General features: G+C 48.3%; 1 protein-coding gene across 1 annotated transcript in view; it reads right to left on the bottom strand.

Annotated features, from left to right (window-relative positions):
* PCNT (pericentrin) overlaps window positions 1–22,643 on the bottom strand; it is a 474,261-nt gene that overhangs the window by 155,910 nt on the left and 295,708 nt on the right. Inside the window, exons 27-29 of the mRNA XM_063933256.1 lie at window positions 21,435–21,548; window positions 20,111–20,131; window positions 19,375–19,611 (exon numbers count right to left, since the gene is read on the bottom strand). Coding sequence (XP_063789326.1) covers window positions 19,375–19,611; window positions 20,111–20,131; window positions 21,435–21,548 — 372 coding nt within the window. The remainder of the gene's footprint in view (window positions 1–19,374; window positions 19,612–20,110; window positions 20,132–21,434; window positions 21,549–22,643) is intronic.

Here is a 22,643-nt window from a genome sequence, read left to right as displayed (position 1 = left end):
GTGTATATAAGGTGTATATGAAACATAAATGAAATGTGTGAATGTAGACACACTTTGTTTAATGCACAAAGTTATAAAAAATATTGGCTAAAATGACCTTCAGGCTGTGTGTTTAGGGTGTATATGTAACATAAATGCATTCTGTGCTTAGATTCAGGTCCCATCATCATAAGATTTCATTATGGTATGCAATTATTCCAAAATACGGAAAAATCCGATATCCAAAAAACCTCCGGTCCCAAGCATTTTGGATAAGGGATACTCAACCTGTATTACTATAAGAAGGCTGGAAATACGGCAGATAACATATTCATAACAATCAAAGAGAAGTTCAATGGTACAGCCAGCTACCAGTACCACTATATGAATGGGATAACCACGGCACGTGATGTACTAATTGGTAGCCAAGGGGATAGCCCATAGACAAATTACGGACAATCAGATAAATCTATATACTGGTTTAAACTAAGATCAACACTATATTTATATATATATATATATATATATATCTATTTGGGCATTAGAATAAACATGCGGGCACACATTTTAATCTTTAAATCACATTTATTATTCCTATTACACGTTTTGTATATGTTGTATGTGTCATTATTTTAACCTCTATGTTTCGCTTATACTCGTAGTTTGTATGTTAGTCATTGTCACACTATTTTAAGTCAATAATAATAAAAGTTAAATTTTAAATAATAACATATAGGGGGATGTGATAATCAGGTCACTCCTCTTGTGCATCGACAATACAGCCTTTTTCTATTGTACCTACCTTAGCTGTAGTTGGTAGCACCCCCACTATTAATGGTAAATACCAATAAAGTAATTGGGGTTACTGCTGGAGCTTTCACTCCACGCCACTATTCGAAAATTTGTGTGTGTGCAGATACAACTTTGTTTCCTCCGTGATATGTAATACATCTTTTATCGCCACAATCATGTACTGAATACTCTTAGCCAGTTTAGGATATAATCTGGCATCACTATAGTCGACACTGGAATCAGAGTCCGTGTCAGTATCTGTATCTGCTATCTGGGTAAATGCACGTTTCTGTGACCACGAAGGGGTCTGAGCCTGTGACAATGCATCTTCCATGGATTTCCTCCATGTCTGGTTCTTGGACTCTGATTTATCTAATCTCTTCGTCAACCGAGCCACATTTGCATTCAAAACACTCAACATATTTACCAACTCAGTAGTCGGCGGTGCAGACAGGGTCACTCCCACCTCCTTTTCTGTACCCACTCCGGCCTCCTCCTGGGAAGAGCACTCAGCCTCAGACATGTCAACACACACGTACTGACACCTACAATCACACTGGGCTATAGGGGACAGACCCACAGCTAAGCCTGATAGAAAGACACAGAGGGAGTTTGCCAGCTCACAACCCAGCGCCCAACCCGGTACTGAAACCTTACATACAATGCCTCAGACCTGCTAGCGCTTTTATAATATAATAGCGCCCAACCCGGTACTGAGACCTTACATACAATGCCTCAGACCTGCTAGCGCTTTTATAATATAATAGCGCCCAACCCGGTACTGAGACCTTACATACAATGCCTCAGACCTGCTAGCGCTTTTATAATATAATAGCGCCCAACCCGGTACTGAGACCTTACATACAATGCCTCAGACCTGCTAGTGCTTTTATAATATAATAGTACCAAATCTACTGTGTGCCCCCCCCCCACACACACACACCCGTTTTGCACCCTGTTACTTGTACAGCAGTGTGGAAGTCAAGGCCATCGTCTCTGCAGCTTCTGTGAAGAGAAAATGGCGCTGGTCAGTGATGTGAGGGCTAAGACACGCCCCCTCACCGGTGCGCTTCAGTCCCGCTCAAATCTACATAATTAAACTGGCCTTTGGGGGGGGGTCTCTATTTAGTTCCTAGGCACCTTTAATATACTTATTTGCCAGTCAAAACTTCAGTATTCATGCTGCCCAGGGCGCCCCCCCCTTGCCCCCTGCTAGTGCCCCTGTGTGTGTGGGAGCATGGCGCGCAGCGCGACCGCTGCGCGGTACCTCAACACTGAAGTCTTCTGCCGTCACTGAAGTCTTCTTCTCTTCTTTTACTCGGCTTCTTTCTTCTGGCTCTGCAAGAGGGGTAACGGCGCGGCTCCGGGAACAAGCAGCTAGGCGTACCAAGTGATTGGACCCTCTGGAGCTAATGGTGTCCAGTAGCCTAAGATGCAGAGCCTTTGAACTCACAGAAGTAGGTCTGCTTCTCTCCCCTCAGTCCCACGATGCAGGGAGCATGTTGCCAGCAGGTCTCCCTGAAAATAATAAACCTAACAAAGTCTTTTTTCTGAGAAACTCTGGTGAGCTCCTCAGTGTGCATCCAGTCTCACTGGGCACAGAATCTAACTGGAGTCTGGAGGAGGGGCATAGAGGGAGTAGCCAGATCACACCCATTTAAAGTCTTAAAGCGCCCATGTCTCCTGCGGATCCAGTCTATACCCATGGTTCTTAAAGCATCCCCAGCATCCTCTAGGACGTATGAGAAAACGAGTTTTATGGTAAGAACTTACCCTTGTTAAAACTCTTTCTGCGAGGTACACTGGGCTCCACAAGTCTGGACAATGGGGTGTAGAGTAGGATCTTGATCCGAGGCACCAACAGGCTCAAAGCTTTGACTGTTCCCAGAATGCACAGCGCCGCCTCCTATATCACCCCGCCTCCCAGCACAGGAGCTCAGTTTAGTTAACCAGACCAATGCAGTAGCAGGAAAAGAGACGACAACGGTTAGTAGCCACATACACCACACTCTCACGACAAGAGAAGTGTCAGCGGCTAATGCCATATCAACCCAAAGAAGCTAAGTGTGTCAGGGTGGGCGCCTTGTGGAGCCCAGTGTACCTCGCAGAAAGCGTTTTAACAAGGGTAAGTTCTTACCATAAAACTCGTTTTCTGCTGCGGGGTACACTGGGCTCCACAAGTCTGGACAATGGGGATGTCCTAAATCAGTTCCTTATGGGAGGGGACGCACTGTAGCGGGCACAAGAACCCGGCGTCCAAAGGAAGCATCCTGGGAAGGGCAGTATCGAAGGCATAGAACCTTATGAACGTGTTCCCGGAGGACCACGTAGCCGCCTTGCACAATTGGTCAAGGGTCGCACCACGTTGGACCGCCCAAGAAGGTCCAACAGACCGAGTAGAATAGGCCGTAATGTGAACAGGAGCTGACAGACCAGCCTTCACATAAGCATGCGCAATCACCATTCTAATCCATCTGGCCAGGGTCTGCTTGTGAGCAGGCCAGCCACGTTTGTGAAATCCAAACAAAACAGAGAATCAGATTTACGAATAGAAGCAGTTCTCTTCACATAGATACGGAGAGCCCGTACCACATCCAAAGACCACTCTTTGGGAGACAAATCAGGAGAGACAAAAGCTGGAATCACAATCTCCTTATTAAGGTGGAACGAAGAAACCACCTTAGGTAAATATCCAGGACCAGTCCTAAGAACCGCCCTGTCATGGTGAAAAATCAGATATGGGGAACTACAAGACAAGGCACCCAAATCCGACACTCTTCTAGCAGAGGCAATAACCAGCAAGAACACCACCTTAAGGGAAAGCCACTTAAGGTCAGCTGAACCAAGAGGTTCAAATGGAGGCTCCTGCAACGCCTCCAAAACCACTGACAAGTACCAAGGAGCCACAGGTGGGACATAGGGAGGTAGGATATGCAACACACCCTGAGTGAAAGTATGAACATCAGGTAAAGTCGCAATTTTTCTCTGAAACCACACCGACAAGGCAGAAATATGAACCTTGAGGGAAGCCAGACGCAGGCCTAAATCTAGGCCCTGCTGCAGAAAAGCCAAAAATTTGGCTATACTAAACTTGGAAGCGTCATAATGGTTAGATGCGCACCAAACAAAGTAGGAATGCCAGACCCGATGGTAAATCCGAGCAGAGGCCGGTTTCCGGGCCCGCAACATAGTTTTAATGACCTCTTCAGAAAAACCCTTAGCTCTTAAGACGGAAGCTTCAAGAGCCACGCCGTCAAAGACAGCCGGGCTAGGTTCTGGTAGACACAGGGGCCCTGAACGAGGTGGTCTGGGCGTTGTGGAAATAGAAGATAGGCCTTGCAGGTCTGAGAACCAGTGCAGTCTGAGCCACGCCGGAGCTATGAGAAGCAGATTTCCTTTTTCTTGCTTGAACTTCCGAATTACCCTGGGCAGGAGTGACAACGGAGGGAACACGTACGGCAGCCGAAACCTCCACGGCACTGCCAGCGCATCCACGAATGCTGCTTGAGGATCCCTTGTCCTTGCTCCGAAGACCGGAACCTTGTGATTGTGTCGAGACGCCATCAGATCCACATCTGGAAGACCCCACCTTTCCAAGAGGAGTTGAAACACTTCTGGATGGAGGCCCCACTCGCCGGCATGCACGTCCTGACGACTGAGAAAGTCCGCTTCCCAATTCAGGACTCCCGGAATGAATATTGCCGGTAGATGGCGTTCTACCCAATGTAGAATCCGTGAGGCTTCGTTCATTGCCAAACGGCTTTGAGTGCCGCCTTGATGATTTATGTAAGCCACTGTGGTGGCGTTGTCCGACTGTACTTGAACAGGACGATTCTGAATCAATTGCTGGGCTAGGTTCAACGCATAGAAGACCGCCCGCAATTCCAGAATGTTGATCGAGAGGAGAGATTCCTCATTGGTCCACTGACCCTGCAAGGAGTGCTGCTCTAGCACCGCGCCCCAACCTCTTAGATTGGCATCTGTCGTCAACAGGACCCAGTTGGATATCCAGAAGGGACGGCCTCTGCACAATTGTTGGTCCAGGAGCCACCAGAGCAGCGACAGACGGACCTCCGGAGTCAAAGAGATCATGCGAGAGCTGATCCGGTGAGGCAGGCCGTCCCACTTGGCTAGAATCAGCTTCTGGAGGGGGCGAGAATGGAATTGAGCATACTCCACCATGTCGAATGCTGACACCATGAGGCCCAGCACCTGCATTGCCGAATGTATCGACACTTGCGGACGAGAAAGGTAGCAACGAATCCTGTCCTGAAGTTTCAGGACTTTCTCCTGAGACAAGAACAACCTCTGGTTGTGAGTGTCCAACAGCACTCCCAGATGCACCATGCTCTAAACAGGTACCAGGGAGGATTTCTTCCAGTTGATGAGCCACCCGTGGGCTTGTAGAAACTGGACCGTCATATCCAGATGACGCAGGAGAAGATCTGGGGGATTTGCCAAGATTAACAAGTCGTCCAGATACGGCAGTATCCTGACCCCTTGACGGAGTACCACAGTCATCACAGCCATAACTTTAGTGAAGACTCGCGGAGCCGTTGTTAAACCAAAAGGTATCGCCCGAAACTGGTAATGGAGGTTGCCAATAGCGAACCTCAGGTATTGTTGATGTGACACTGCTATAGGAATATGCAGGTAAGCATCCTGTATGTCCAGGGAGACCATGTAGTCCCCAGGTTCCAAGGCCAGAACTATAGAGCGAAGGGTTTCCATACGGAACTTGGAAATCTTCACAAACTTGTTCAGTGCCTTGAGGTTGAGAATGGGCCGGGAGGACCCATTCGGTTTCGGGACTAGAAACAGCGGAGAATAGTACCCCCGGCCCCTCTGAGCAAGAGGCACCTGTACTACGACTCCTGCATCCAGGAGGGTCTGTACCACCGAATGCAGAGTGTTTGCCTTTGTCTGGTCCGACGGGACGTCTGTCTGGCAAAATCGATGAGGGGGCCGGTTTTTGAAGGCTATGGCGTAACCTCAAGTGACGACTTCCCGTACCCAGGCATGTGAAGTGGTCTTCAACCATTCCTGGGTATACCCTAGAAGCCGGCCCCCCACTCTGGGATTCCCCAGGGGGAGGCCTGCCCCATCATGCAGCAGGCTTATCGGTCTTGGCTGCTGGCTGACGGGCAGCCCAGGCTCTTTTGGGCTTCGGCTTACCAGGTTTGGAAGTGCGGGCCTGCTTATGGTACGCCTGACCTTTTGCTTTACCTGAAGGACGAAAGGGGCGAAAGGACGTGCCTTTGGCCTTCGACACAGAAGAAGCTGTATTAGGCAGACAGGCAGTTTTGGCAGTAGCCAAGTCAGCCCCTATCTTATTTTAGTCCTCCCCAAACAGAATATCCCCCTTGAAAGGGAGTACCTCCAGGGTTTTTCTAGAGTCCAGATCCACAGACCAGGATCTCAGCCACAATATCCTGCGAGCCAGGACTGATGTAGTAGAGGCCTTGGCTGCTAGGATACCGGCATCAGAAGCCGCCTCTTTAATATAGCAAGAAGAAGCTGTGACAATATATGACAAGCATTGTCTAGCATGGTCAGAGGAGATTTCAGCCTCTAACTCCAAGGCCCATGCTTCAATAGCCTCTGCCGCCTATGTAGCTGCAATAGTGGGCCTTTGTGCAGCACACGTGAGGGTGTAAATCGCTTTCAGACAACCCTCGACACGTTTATCCGTAGGCTCTTTTAGAGACGTGACGATAGTGGCAGGTAGAGCTGAGGAAACCACCATCCTAGCCACATGTGAGTCTACTGGAGGAGGCGTTTCCCAATTCTTAGACAGCTCTGGTGCGAGGGGATAGCGAACCAGCATCTACTTTTGAGGCACAAACTTCGTACCCGGGCTTTGCCAGGGTTCCGGACGTATATCCACTAGGTGGTCAGAGTGAGGAAAAACTTGTTTAATCACCTTTTGACGCTTGAACCTATCTGTTTTTTTAGGAGGAACGGATGGCTCGGGAACATCCGTAATCTGCAGAATTAATTTAATAGCCTCCAAAAGATCAGGAACATCCACATGTGAACTACCCTCCCCATCAGCCGTATCTGTGTCAGAACCTGTGGGGTCAGTGTATGTGCTAAACAGAAAATACACTAAGCGCTTAGGTGAGTGAGACTGCAATATGATCGTCAGCCGCCTCTTGTACAAGGGGATTGCCAATCCCTTAATCCACAAAAATACCAAAAAAAACCAAGTGGCGCTTAACAATCATATAGTATAAAATATTTAATAAGAATGCACATAAAATACAATGAAGGCATGTGACAGCCTGCAGAGAGAAACACAGTGAAATCAACAAACAGTATGGGTTTCTAAACTAACCAGTGGCACGAGCGTTGGACGGGCTGTTGATTGGTGCTTCTGGCCGGACACCTGCCACCTCGGCTCCATCGGCAAACGACCTATGTGAAAGGGGATAACGGAGCTCCCGCATGCAGTAACGTCTCTGTGAAGACGCCACGGGCAAGTCTCCTGTGCATTTCTATACCGCTCCACCCCGCTGAGGCTCTGGTGTACATAATTTCCCTGGCTAACGGGACAGCACCAGGGAGCAGGAATCGAAAGCTCCTGCCCAGCGGTAACAGGTTCATTTACCTTATTTTTATTTGTACTTTTTTCAACATCCGTTTACACTGCTCATATTTGTTGAACAAACACACTTCAACCCGGGTCACGGGTATTATCCTGTGGGCATGCCACTGTGAGCTACATATCTGGAAATCATTCTGTAGCCGCACATTTAAGTGTATACATATTGTTTCTTGTATAATCCTGAGACTTTTGTGTTAACAGTGGCTAATTTTACGTTTCCAACCTGCACTTTAATTAAACACCAGGTGCTCGTATTTATCATACGGTTATACAATATTATTGTGATGTTTTAATAAATTGTATTACACCCCCGGGAGGTTGTTGCATTGTATTTTATGTGCATTCTTATTAAATATTTTATACTATATGATTGTTAAGCGCCACTTGGTTTTTTTTGGTATTTCAGTGTATGTGCTGTCTTCATCAGACGAGGTGTCAGTGACAGCAGTGGATTGTGAGGAGACGAGCGCTCGCTTAGAGGACCTCCTGGACTTAGGCGAGCGTTGGTCAGACTTTTTAGTAGCCAGGGACTGGTTCAACTTCATTAATTGAGCAGATAAATCGTCCGCCCACGGCGGGTTAGCTGTAGGGACCACATAACGTTGTACCGGCATTGGGGGTCCCATAGGCGGTGTTAGTTTATGAACTAGCGTATGCAGAAGCGTGGAAAAAGTGGCCCACGGAGGGTCAGTATGTGCCTCCGTTGCCACAGTCTCACTGGGGGGCAAGGAGCCCCCAGAACCACAGCCCACAGCTGCTATATTACTCCCCATATGTGCCTGTGGCTTCAGCAACACCAGCAGTGTGTTCCGCCCCAGAACCGTTACCCTCAGAAGCAGACATGATATAACTTGCAGTATGAAGTAACACAGTACAATTATTAGCAGCACTATATCCCTAAACCCAAAACCCTGCGGAGTGTAGTCAGCACCAGCAGAGATAAAGGAGAGATATGGTGACTAAATCACAGAGAAAAAATAAGATTTTACTCACCGGTAAATCTATTTCTCGTAGTCCGTAGTGGATGCTGGGAACTCCGAAAGGACCATGGGGAATAGCGGGCTCCGAAGGAGGCTGGGCACTCTAGAAAAATTTATGACTACCTGGTGTGCACTGGCTCCTCCCACTATGAACCTCCTCCAAGCCTCAGTTAGGACACTGTGCCCGGACGAGCTGACATAATAAGGAAGGATTTTGAATCCCGGGTAAGACTCATACCAGCCACACCAATCACACCGTACAACTCGTGATATTATATCCAGTTTGACAGTATGAAAACAACTGAGCCTCTCAACAGATGGCTCAACAATAACCCTTTAGTTAGCAATAACTATTTACAAGTATTGCAGACAATCCGCACTTGGGACGGGCGCCCAGCATCCACTACGGACTACGAGAAATAGATTTACCGGTGAGTAAAATCTTATTTTCTCTGACGTCCTAGTGGATGCTGGGAACTCCGAAAGGACCATGGGGATTATACCAAAGCTCCCAAACGGGCGGGAGAGTGCGGATGACTCTGCAGCACCGAATGAGAGAACTCAAGGTCCTCCTCAGCCAGGGTATCAAATTTGTAGAATTTTGCAAACGTGTTTGCCCCTGACCAAGTAACAGCTCGGCAAAGTTGTAAAGCCGAGACCCCTCGGGCAGCCGCCCAAGATGAGCCCACCTTCCCTGTGGAATGGGCTTTCACTGATTTAGGATGCGGCAGTCCAGCCGCAGAATGCGCCTGCTGAATCGTGTCACAGATCCAGCGAGCGATAGTCTGCTTAGCAGCAGGAGCACCCAGCCTGTTGGGTGCATACAGGATAAATAGCGAGTCAATTTTCCTGACTCTAGCCGTCCTGGAAACACAATTTTTCAAGGCCCTGACTACGTCCAGTAACTTGGAATCCTCCAAGTCCCTAGTAGCCGCAGGCACCACAATAGGTTGGTTCAAGTGAAAAACTGATACCACCTTAGGGAGAAACTGGGGACAAGTCCTCAATTCTGCCCTATCCATATGGAAAATCAGATAAGGACTTTTATATGACAAAGCCGCCAATTCTGATACACGCCTGGCCGAAACCAAGGCCAATAACATGACCACTTTCAACGTGAGATATTTTAGATCCACGGTTTTTAGTGGTTCAAACCAATGTGATTTTAAGAAACTCAACACCACGTTGAGATCCCAAGGTGCCACTGGAGGCACAACCGGGGGCTGAATATGCAGCACTCCTTTTACAATGTCTGAACTTCAGGTACTGAAGCTAATTCTTTCTGGAAGAAAATCGACAGAGCCGAGATCTGTATCTTAATGGAGCCTAATTTTAGGCCCATAGACACTCCTGCTTGTAGGAAATGCAGAAATCGACCTAGTTGAAATTCCTCTGTTGGGGCCTTTTTTGGCCTCACACCAAGCAACATATTTCCGCCATATGCGGTGATAATGTTTTGCAGTTACATCTTTCCTGGCTTGAATCAGCGTAGCAATGACTTCCTCCGGAATGCCCTTTTCCTTTAGGATCCGGCGTTCAACCGCCATGCCATCAAAACATAGCCGCGGTAAGTCTTGGAACAGACCGGGCCCCTGCTGCAGCAGGTCCTGTCTGAGCGGCAGAGGCCATGGGTCCTCTGATATAATTTCTTGAAGTTCTGGGTACCAGGCTCTTCTTGGCCAATCCGGAACCACGAGTATCGTTCTTACTCCTCGCCTTCTTATTATTCTCAGTACCTTTGGTATGAGAGGCAGAGGGGGGAACACATAAACCGACTGGTACACCCACGGTGTTACCAGAGCGTCCACAGCTATCGCCTGCAGGTCCCTTGACCTGGCGCAATATCTTTTATAGCTTTTTGTTGAGGCGGGACGCCTTCATGTCCACCTGTGGCCTTTCCCAATGGTGTACAATCCTTTGGAAGACTTCTGGATGAAGTCCCCACTCTCTCGGGTGGAAGTCGTGTCTGCTGAGAAGATCTGCTTCCCAGTTGTCCACTCCGGGAATGAACACTGCTGACAGTGCTAACACATGAATTTCCGCCCATCGGAGAATCCTTGTGGCTTCTGCCATCGCCATCCTGCTTCTTGTGCCGCCCTGTTGGTTTACATGGGCGACTGCCGTGATGTTGTCTGATTGGATCAGGACCGGCTGGTTGTGAAGCAGAGGCCTTGCCTGACTCAGGGCATTGTAAATGGCCCTCAGTTCCAGAATATTTATGTAGGGAAGTCACCTGACTTGACCAAAGTCCCTGGAAGTTTCTTCCCTGTGTGACTGCCCCCCAGCTTCAAAGGCTGGCATCCATGGTCACTAGGACCTAGTCCTGTATGTCGAACCTGCGGCCCTCTTGAAGATGGGCACTCTGCAGCCACTACAGTAGAGATACCCTGGTCCTTGGAGACAGGGTTATCAGCCGATGCATCTGAAGATGCGACCCGGACCACTTGTCTAACAGGTCCCCCTGAAAAGTTCTTGCATGGAACCTGCCGAATGGGATTGCTTCGTAGGAAGCTATCATTTTTCCCAGGACTCGCGTGCAATGATGCACCGATAACTGTTTTGGCTTCAGGAGGTCTCTGACTAGAGATGACAGCTCCTTGGCTTTCTCCTCCGGGAGAAACACTTATTTCTGGTCTGTGTCCAGAACCATCCCCAGGAACAGTAGACGTGTCGTAGGAACCAGCTGTGACTTTGGACTGTTTAGAATCCAACCGTGCTGTTGTAGCACTTTCCAAATTAGTGCTACCCCGACTAGCAACTGCTCCTTGGACCTCGCCCTTATAAGGAGATTGTCCAAGTACGGGATAATTAAAAACTCCACTTTTTCGAAGGAGTATCATCATTCCGGCCATTACCTTGGTAACACACCCTCGGTGCCATGTACAGTCCAAACGGCAGAGTCTGGACTTGGTAATGGTAATCCTGTACCACAAAACTGAGGTACTCCTGGCGAGGATAGTAAATGGGGACATGCAGGTAAGCATCCTTGATGTCCCGGGATACCATGTAATCCCCCTCGTCCAGGCTTGCAATAACCGCCCTGAGCGATTCCATCTTGAACTTGAATTTTTTTATGTATGTGTTCAAGGATTTTAAATATAAAAAAGGGTCACACCGAACCATGCGGTTTCGGTACCCCAAACCGTGTGGAATAGTAACCCCGTCCTTGTTGAAGTAGGGGCACCTTAAGTATTACCTGATGGGAATACAGCTTATTAATTGCCTCTAGCACAGCCTCCCTGCCTGAGGAGTTGTCGGCAAGGCATATTTGAGGAAACGGCGGGGGGAAGACATCTCGAATTCCAGCTTGTACCCCTGAAATACTACTTGAATGAAACAGGGATCCACCTGTGAGCGAGCCCACTGATCGCTGAAATTTTTGAGACGGCCCCCCACCGTACCTGGCTACACCTGTTGAGCCTCCGCGGCATGCTGTGGACTCAGAGGAATCGAGAGAAGAATTATGATTCTGGGAACAGGCTGACTGGTGCAGCTTTTTCCCTCTTCCCTTGTCTCTGTACAGAAAGGAAGCGCCTTTGACCCGCTTGCTTTTCTGAAGCCGAAAGGACTGTACCTGATAATACAGTGCTTTCTTAGTCTGTGAGGAAAACTGAGGTAAAAATATTTCTTCCCAGCTGTTGCTGCGGATACGAGGTCCCAGAGACCATCCCCAAATAATTCCTCACCCTTATAAGGCAGAATCTCAATGCGCCTTTTAAAGTCAGCATCACCTGTCCAGTGACAGGTCTCTAATACCCTCCTGACAGAATGGACATTACATTCATTTTGGATGCCAGCCGGCAAAATATCCCTCTGTGCATCCCTCAAACATAAGACGACGTCTTTAATATGTTGTCATGTTAGCAAACTAGTATGTTTGACAGGGTCACCGACCACGCTGCAGCAGCACGCTCTGCAGGTTTCAGTCTAGTACCTGAGTGTGTAAATACAGACTTCAGGATAGCCTCCTGCTTTTTATCAACAGGTACCTTCAAAGTGGCCGTTCCTAAAACGGCAGTGCCACCTATTTTGACAACCGTGTGAGCGCCTTATCCACCCTAGGGGAGATCTCCCAGCGTAACTTATCCTCTGGCGGGAAAAGGTACGCCATCAGTAACCTTTTAGAAATTACCAGTTTCTTATCAGGGGGAACCCACGCTTTTCACACACTTCATTCATTCAACTGATGGGGGAACAAAACACTGCCTGCTTTTTCTCCCCAAACATAAAAACCTATTTTTAGAGGTTAATGTCAGAAATGTGTAACACATTTTTTATTGCCGGGATCAAGTCACGGATGTTCCTAGTGGATTGTGTATATGTCTCAACCTTGTCGACACTGGAGGCAGACTCCGTGTCGACATCTGTGTCTGCCATCTGAATGAGCGGGCGTTTTTGAGCCCCTGGTGGCCTTTGAGACGCCTGGGCAGGCGCGGGCTGAGAAGCCGGCTGTCCCACAGCTGTTACGTCATCCACCCTTTTATGTAAGGAGTTGACACTGTCGGTTAATACCTTTCACCTAACCATCCACTCTGGTGTCGGCCCCACAGGGGGCGACATAACATTTATCGGCATCTGCTCCGTCACTATATAAGCCTCCTCCTCAAACATGTCGACATAGCCGTACCGACACACCGCACACACACAGGGAATGCTCTGACTGAGGACAGGACCCCATAAAGCCCTTTGGGGAGACAGAGAGAGAGTATGCCAGCACACACCAGAGCGCTATATAATGTGGGGATTAACACTATAACGGAGTGAATTTTCCCCCATAGCTGCTTGCATATACAATATTGCGCCTAAATTTAGTGCCCCCCCTCTCTTTTTAACCCTTTGAGCCTGAAAACTACAGGGGAGAGCCTGGGGAGCTTTCTTCCAGCTGCACTCTGGAGAGAAAATGGCGCCAGTGTGTCTGAGGGAGATAGCTCCGCCCCTTTTCCCGCGGCCTATTCTCCCGTTTTTTTCTGGATTCTGGCAGGGGTATTTACCACATATATAGCCTCTGGGGCTATATATTGTGGTATTTTTGCCAGCCAAGGTGTTTTTATTGCTGCTCAGGGCGCCCCCCCCAAGCACCCTGCACCCTCAGTGACCGGAGTGTGAAGTGTGTATGAGGAGCAATGGCGCACAGCTGCAGTGCTGTGGCTACCTTGGTGAAGACTGATGTCTTCTGCCGCCGCTTTTCCGGACCTCTTCTTGCTTCTGGCTCTGTAAGGGGGACGGCGGCGCGGCTCCGGGACCGAACACCAAGGACTGGGCCTGCGGTCGATCCCTCTGGAGCTAATGGTGTCCAGTAGCCTAAGAAGCCCAATCCGGCTGCAAGCAGGCGAGTTCGCTTCTTCTCCCCTTAGTCCCTCGCTGCAGTGAGCCTGTTGCCAGGTCTCACTGAAAATAAAAAACCTAAATCTATACTTTCTTTCTAAGGGCTCAGGAGAGCCCCTAGTGTGCATCCAACCTCGGCCGGGCACAAGATCTAACTGAGGCTTGGAGGAGGGTCATAGTGGGAGGAGCCAGTGCACACCAGGTAGTCATAAATTTTTCTAGAGTGCCCAGCCTCCTTCGGAGCCCGCTATTCCCCATGGTCCTTTCGGAGTTCCCAGCATCCACTAGGACGTCAGAGAAATACGTAATACAGTATATCTTTGTGAAAATCCTATATTAAATAACACCTGACGCACCAAGCCCCCTCAGGTTATAGAATACAGGGATAGCAAGTTGAGTGAAAGACACGAGATCGACACCACTCAGCTATCACTGCACACACAAATAGTCACAGTTTGTACAATGCAGAGGTTATTACAGACAATAATACTGCACTGGACTAGCTTATACAGCTATATAGTCAAGAGATATAACACTACACAGTAAGAAACTGGATGTATATCACAGGGTAATTTTACTATAAACCCCTGACTAAATGCACTCTTTCTTACTAACACTGACTAAAAAGGCAGTTAGAATACTTAAGTGTCATGTAAAGGCACAGCGCTGACAACCAGGCGGCTTTACATAGGAGGATTTGCCCAAGCAGTCCCAGGAACAGTGAGCCGAGGAGTAATGGCGCCAGACACTGACAGGGAGTGAGGAAAAACAGAGATGCAGCTCCAGGGCGGGAACACTTGCTGGAAATGGCGCCCTGGGGCTGGGGGAGGGGCTTCAGGTCTAAGCCTTATCCCCCTTGCTGTAAAAACCACCGGGTACTGTGGGCGAAATTAAAAATAAGAATTTACTTACCGATAATTCTATTTCTCGGAGTCCGTAGTGGATGCTGGGGTTCCTGAAAGGACCATGGGGAATAGCGGCTCCGCAGGAGACAGGGCACAAAAAGTAAAGCTTTATGATCAGGTGGTGTGTACTGGCTCCTCCCCCTATGACCCTCCTCCAAGCCTCAGTTAGGTACTGTGCCCGGACGAGCGTACACAATAAGGAAGGATTTATGAATCCCGGGTAAGACTCATACCAGCCACACCAATCACACCGTACAACCTGTGATCTAAACCCAGTTAACAGTATGATAACAGCGGAGCCTCTGAAAAGATGGCTCACAACAATAATAACCCGATTTTTGTAACTATGTACAAGTAATGCAGATAATCCGCACTTGGGATGGGCGCCCAGCATCCACTACGGACTCCGAGAAATAGAATTATCGGTAAGTAAATTCTTATTTTCTCTATCGTCCTAGTGGATGCTGGGGTTCCTGAAAGGACCATGGGGATTATACCAAAGCTCCCAAACGGGCGGGAGAGTGCGGATGACTCTGCAGCACCGAATGAGAGAACTCCAGGTCCTCCTTAGCCAGGGTATCAAATTTGTAGAATTTTACAAACGTGTTCTCCCCCGACCACGTAGCCGCTCGGCAGAGTTGTAATGCCGAGACCCCTCGGGCAGCCGCCCAAGAAGAACCCACCTTCCTTGTGGAGTGGGCTTTTACCGATTTTGGCTGTGGCAGAAGAGATACCCTTGTCCTTGGAGACAGGGTTATCCGCTGGTGCATCTGAAGATGCGACCCTGACCATTTGTCCAACAGATCCCTCTGGAAAATTCTTGCGTGGAATCTGCCGAATGGAATTGCTTCGTAAGAAGCCACCATTTTTCCCAGGACTCTTGTGCATTGATGTACAGACACCTTTCCTGGTTTTAGGAGGTTCCTGACAAGCTCGGATAACTCCTTGGCTTTTTCCTCCGGGAGAAAAACCTTTTTCTGAACCGTGTCCAGAATCATCCCTAGGAACAGCAGACGAGTTGTCGGCATTAACTGGGATTTTGGAATATTCAGAATCCAGCCGTGCTGTTTTAGCACTTCTTGAGACAGTGCTAATCCCCTCTCTAGCTGTTCTCTGGACCTTGCCCTTATTAGGAGATCGTCCAAGTATGGGATAATTAATACGCCTTTTCTTCGAAGAAGAATCATCATCATCTCGGCCATTACCTTGGTAAAGACCCGAGGTGCCGTGGACAATCCGAACGGCAGCGTCTGAAACTGATAGTGACAGTTCTGTACGACGAACCTGAGGTACCCCTGGTGTGAGGGGTAAATTGGAACGTGGAGATACGCATCCTTGATGTCCAAGGATACCATAAAGTCCCCTTCTTCCAGGTTCGCTATCACTGCTCTGAGTGACTCCATCTTGAACTTCTTTATGTACAGGTTCAAGGATTTCAGATTTAGAATAGGTCTTACCGAGCCATCCGGCTTCGGTACCACAAATAGAGTGGAATAATACCCCTTTCCTTGTTGTAAAAGGGGTACCTTGACTATCACCTGCTGAGAGTACAGCTTGTGAATGGCTTCCAAGACCGTCACCCTGTCGGAGGGGGACGTTGGTAAGGCAGACTTCAGGAAACGGCGAGGTGGATCCGTCTCTAGTTCCAACCTGTACCCCTGAGATATTATCTGCAGGATCCAGGGATCTACCTGCGAGTGAGCCCACTGCGCGCTGAAATTCTTGAGACGACCCCCCACCGCCCCCGAGTCCGCTTGAGAAGCCCCAGCGTCATGCTGAGGCTTTTGTAGAAGCGGGGGAGGGCTTCTGTTCCTGGGAAGGAGCTGCCTGTTGCTGTCTCTTCCCCCTTCCTCTGCCTCGTGGCAGATATGAATATCCCTTTGCTCTCTTGTTTTTAAAGGAACGAAAGGGCTGCGGTTGAAAAGTCGGTGTCTTTTTCTGTTGGGGAGTGACTTGAGGTAAAAAGGTGGACTTCCCGGCTGTAGCCGTGGCCACCAAATCCGATAGACCGACACCAAATAACTCCTCCCCTTTATACGGCAAAACTTCCATATGCCGTTTTGAGTCCGCATCGCCTGACCACTGTCGCGTCCATAAACTTCTTCTGGCCGAAATGGACATAGCACTTACCCGTGATGCCAGTGTGCAGATATCCCTCTGTGCATCACGCATATAAAGAAATGCATCCTTTATTTGCTCTAAAGACAGTAAAACATTGTCCCTATCCAGGGTATCAATATTTTCAATCAGGGACTCTGACCAAGCTACCCCAGCACTGCACATCCAGGCTGTCGCTATAGCTGGTCGTAGTATAACACCTGTATGTGTGTATATACTTTTTTGGATATTTTCCATCCTCCTATCTGCTGGATCTTTAAGTGCGGCCGTCTCAGGAGAGGGTAACGCCACTTGTTTTGATAAGCGTGTGAGCGCCTTGTCCACCCTAGGAGGTGTTTCCCAGCGCGCCTTAACCTCTGGCGGGAAAGGGTATAAAGCCAATAACTTCTTTGAAATTAGCATTTTTTTTATCGGGGGCAACCCACGCTTCATCACACACCTCATTTAATTCATCTGATTCAGGAAAAACTATAGGTAGTTTTTTCACACCCCACATGATACCCTGTTTTGTGGTACCTGTAGTATCAGCAATATGTAACGCCTCCTTCATTGCCAAAATCATATAACGTGTGGCCCTACTAGAAAATACGGTTGATTCGTCACCGTCGCCACTGGAATCAGTGCCTGTGTCTGGGTCTGTGTCGACCGACTGAGGCAAAGGGCGTTTTACAGCCCCTGACGGTGTTTGAGGCACCTGGACAGGCACTAATTGATTGTCCGGCCGTCTCATGTCGTCAAACGACTGCTTTAGCGTGTTGACACTATCCCGTAATTCCATAAATAAAGGCATCCATTCTGGTGTCGACCCCCTAGGAGGTGACATCCCCATATTTGGCAATTGCTTCGCCTCCACACCAATATCGTCCTCATACATGTCGACACACACGTACCGACACACAGCAGACACACAGGGAATGCTCTTAACGAAGACAGGACCCCACTAGCCCTTTGGGGAGACAGAGGGAGAGTTTGCCAGCACACACCAAAAGCGCTATATATGACAGGGATAGCCTTATAATAAGTGCTCCCTGTATAGCTGCTTTAATAATATAGTTTTGCCACAATTTTGCCCCCCCTCTCTTGTTTTACCCTGTTTCTGTAGTGCAGTGCAGGGGAGAGCCTGGGAGCCTTCCTGACCAGCGGAGCTGTGTGAGGAAAATGGCGCTGTGTGCTGAGGAGATAGGCCCCGCCCCTTTTTCGGCGGCCTCGTCTCCCGCTCTTTAGTGGATTCTGGCAGGGGTTAAATATCTCCATATAGCCCCCGGAGGCTATATGTGAGGTATTTTTAGCCAAAAAAGGTTTTCATTTGCCTCCCATTTGCCGTGTGAAGTGTGCTGAGAGGAAAATGGCGCACAGCTGCAGTGCTGTGCGCTACCTTAAGAAGACTGAGGAGTCTTCTGCCGCCGATTCTGGACCTCTTCTCGTTTCAGCATCTGCAAGGGGGCCGGCGGCGAGGCTCCGGTGACCATCCAGGCTGTACCTGTGATCGTCCCTCTGGAGCTAATGTCCAGTAGCCAAGAAGCCAATCCATCCTGCACGCAGGTGAGTTCACTTCTTCTCCCCTAAGTCCCTCGTTGCAGTGATCCTGTTGCCAGCAGGACTCACTGTAAAATAAAAAACCTAAGCTAAACTTTTCTAAGCAGCTCTTTAGGAGAGCCACCTAGATTGCACCCTTCTCGGCCGGGCACAAAAATCTAACTGAGGCTTGGAGGAGGGTCATAGGGGGAGGAGCCAGTACACACCACCTGATCATAAAGCTTTACTTTTTGTGCCCTGTCTCCTGCGGAGCCGCTATTCCCCATGGTCCTTTCAGGAACCCCAGCATCCACTAGGACGATAGAGAAATCGGTTTTAAGAGAAAACCTGACCTGCGCCCATGACCTGGTGATCTAGTGGGATCGCCTGTACTGCCACAGTGTCCACCACAGGCGCGCGCGGCCCGCCTCCCACTGACCGCGCCGGATCGCGATAAAGACCGGGTCCCGCGAGCGGGACCCACTTACCACCTCCTGAAGCGCGGCCACGCGATCCTGGAGAGCCCCAGCCGTGTGTGCCTAACGTGAAGTAAACCGGAGCCTCCGCTGTAGGTACCCGGCAACCAGGGCTCGGGAGTGTACAGCGCCGCTGGGGAGAGCTGGGGCTGCAGCAGAGAATGTCAGAAGACATTTACCACCGCTGCTGCCCTTGAAGTCTTCACTTTTTACCTCATAAAAAGCTTTTCTCAGGGCTGCTTGGAGCAGCCCCTCTGTTAAGTGCCTGCTTACTGCAGCACCAACTAACAAACGGAGCTCCTGTGCTGGGAGGCGGGGTGATATAGGAGGCGGCACTGTGCATTCTGGGAACAGTCAAAGCTTCAAGCCTGTTGGTGCCTCGGATCAAGATCCTACTCTACACCCCATTGTCCAGACTTGTGAAGCCCAGTGTACCCCGCAGCAGAAATCAATATTAAAATAATGAGGAGTTGGGGATTCCCTACCGGGAGAGAGTTTAATTAGAAGGAGGAGGAGCCTGAACTTTGTAAAGTGTCCCACCTTAGTGTGTACAGTATTTCTGTTGCACAGAAAGAAACTTGGACATGCTCATTGGTGTTATATTGCACTACCCATTCAAATCAAGACTTCTCAGAAGATCTATGCCAGTCTTGAATTGGTACTGGTCTCATAGTTACCTGTAGTAGTTCCTTCTCCGCCTTGTGCATTTTCTGCAGCTCTGCTTCCAGCTGGCTGCACTTTTTGGCTGCCTCTGCATTACATAGAGCAGCCTGTTCCAGCTCTTGTATCCTCACTAACATCTTGTCTAGTTCTTCATTTCTTTCTGCAATCTGCTGCACTAAGTGATCTCTGCCCTGAAGCAGCAGGTTGCAGTCGTCCGCTTTCTCCTTCACCCGAGCCTGCAAAGTCTCAATCTATAGGAGAAATTGGACGTGAACATATGAAATGAGAGCAAGGAAGGGGTACGTCTTAGGCCATCGTTAGAAAAGACGACACAAGGATGACAGCGACAAACACTATTCTAGTTATTGCAGCTCTCCAGCTAGAGACAGACGTGCAGTACAAAAAGAGTTTAGTTAATTTTCAAGTCAATTATTCTAAAGAAGAGTTTCTAAAGCTTAAGTTAGCCAACCGGTGTCTGTCCAGCTTTTGTGGAACTTAAACAAGGGCCTGGTAGGACAAGCTGGAACTTATGGTTCCACAATCACTGGACAGTTACAGGTTACCATAAGTTAGAGCTATTAGGCGGATTTGGCATGCAGTACTATTAAGCAACAGCAAACACACAGCCATACTCTACAACAGGAAAGGACAATACGAGACAGTTATTGTACAGAATTCCATCAGCAACATTATGGAGCAATTAATGGGAATTATAGAAAGAGTGGTCGGTGCAGCTATGACTAATTATACCTGAGCACTCCAGTCATGGAGCTGTGTCACCATTACATAGAAGGGGGGAAAAACAAAAAACGATATTACTAATAAGTCTCTAAAAGAAGTGATGTAGAGGCATTGTATAGACACTGTAAACATAGATGATGTGGTACAATGCAGTATGTGAGCCAGTCAGTAATATTCAACCCAAGATTAAAAAGGAGCATGTGCTAATGAGCCACAAAACCAAGCTAACCAGGAACAGGCCATTAGCCTTAGTGAGTACTGAAGCTTTCTCTACGGCTAATGCGAACTTGAGAAGCATGTTAAGCTGTCATGTGTTCTAACTCAAACCATAAGAAAGGGGTGATGCAGTGGACCGACCTCTCCATATAGGTTACGTTTTGGATAAGTTTGTAGGATTCATTAAGTAACAGAATAGTGTTCACCCTAGGATGAACGTAGGGCACCGAAGAAGAAGGCACTTTTACCCTACAGTGACAAAAGGTTGGGAATGCGTGACAGTCACCATACAGACAACGGGATCCCGGCGACTGTATGCCGGCAGGGGGCAAGCTCAACAACCCCCTTGCGTGCTCAATGTGCTCGCCACAGGTTCTATTCCCACTCTATGGGTGCCAACTGTCAGAATTGCAAGTGATTGGGATGTAGGGGGAGGTATTGTGACTGGTGGACTCTTGACCGTCGGTCACATAACTACATCCTATGACAAAAGGGTGTGGTCGCTTGGGGGAGGAGACGTGTTTTGTGTTCACTCTTGTGTCTAGCACTTATAGAGATGATGTGCTGCCCCCATGCTCCACCTACAACGTGAATAGATGTCATGCGCACGGCATCTATTCACCCAGTGATGAGTGTTCAACCACAACATTAACTTTTCCCACGGGACACTGTGGAGATGTCGGATATAATAAAATGGATATTGCAATGGCGCTCTCTGGTTGAGTATTTGAGTGGCAGCGCCGAAGGTGTTCTTGAACTTTTTATTGTGACTGAAACTTTGGGGATTGCACCCAGTGGACAATTTCAGCGGGGCACCTCCATAAGGGCAGAGGGCATTCTGAAACCAGGCAGGGCGTGGCAACCCCACTGAAACAGCCTAGCGGGAACGCTACAGAAGAGTAGCCATCAGTCCGTTTCACAACAGCTTTTAGAAAAGGATAGAAAAAATTCCCTCAGACCAAAATCATAAAACCAGAAAAAGCCCTTCAGTAAATGTTTTAGGTTCAGATAATACAAAAACAAATAAATTCCACATTTATGAGTCACGAAAGATACAAAGTGGATATTAATCTTGAAACAAAAGTTAATCGTTCAATCGTGCTTTTCTGTTACTCACCCCATGGGCTCTGGAATCTCCATGGTTCTTAGATGCTTGTTTTAGTTGCTCCTCCAGATTCCGAATCTCTTGTTGGAAGTCATCTCTCTCATGCTCCCGCTCCACAGCTTGCTCCTAAAAAGTTTAAAACCACAAAGGCAAAGCTTGTAAACTTCCTATGTTACCAGAGATTATAGGATTTTTTAATTATATACTTTCCTTTCATGAGAGTGGGGGGAAGAGCACAAACATCAGGTTTTCCCGGTTGGTGAAGGCCTGGGTACTTTTACTCACTATGGGGTCTTTGTACGAAGCTTTGGAGAGAGAAAGTGGACGGAGATAAAGCACCAATCAGCTCCTAGCTGTCATTTTTCAAATACAGCCTGTAACATGGCAGTTAGGAGCAGATTGGCTGGTACTTTATCTCCGTCCACTTTCTCTCTCTCTCTCCAAGGCGTAATGTATAGACCCCTATGTGTTTTGTGACAAGCCCATAGAAAGCCAAAGGAATCCCAACCAACTAATACCCCTTTAAGACCGCCAGCAATAAACCAGGTTATTGCATGTGAACGCACAGCAACCTGTGTTATGACCACAGACTGAATGGGGCCAGTCGATGCGACCTGGCACCCGATCACTGAATAGGAAGAGACGCCGCTTGATGATCATCCCATCTCCAAGCACCGCGTCGGGATGCATCATGGTAACCTCACAAACTCAGCAATAAGCCTGGTCCAGTTGCCAGCCTGAAAGGGGTCTCATCCGGGTCGCACTCGGGAAGGACCAGTGTACAAATCCCGAGTGGAACTCTGCTTTAGTGGTCGAAAAGGGGCACTACACTCTAGCAAGCAGAACAAACATAGATTTGTAAGTACCTGCAACATACGATTTATGACCTCTACGAAAGTAAACATCCATACATTTTGGCAGTTCTCTTGCAGGTTAAAAAAAATATATCAATACCCAGAACCAGTATTAACATTTAATAGAAGGATTTAAAAGTGATTACAAACCAACTTCTATTACAAAAGCAGGGGAGAACTCTCATTTTAGGGAGAACTTAAGCAGCCCTTATTTAGTACATTTTGCAGAGAATTAAAACTGATTGAGTATTTATAAATAATTGACTTGGCAACAGATCCTTACAAAGAATTAAGGATCAACTAGGGTTGAGGAATCAGAGCACCAAAGAGTAAAAGCTTTGTTTCAGCAACAAGGGCTCCTCCTTCC

Source organism: Pseudophryne corroboree, chromosome 7 (assembly GCF_028390025.1).
Source record: "Pseudophryne corroboree isolate aPseCor3 chromosome 7, aPseCor3.hap2, whole genome shotgun sequence".
NCBI classification, from domain to species: Eukaryota; Metazoa; Chordata; class Amphibia; order Anura; family Myobatrachidae; genus Pseudophryne; species Pseudophryne corroboree.
The sequence above is the reverse complement of the archived record's forward strand: the minus strand, read 5'-3'. Positions and strand labels throughout refer to the sequence as shown.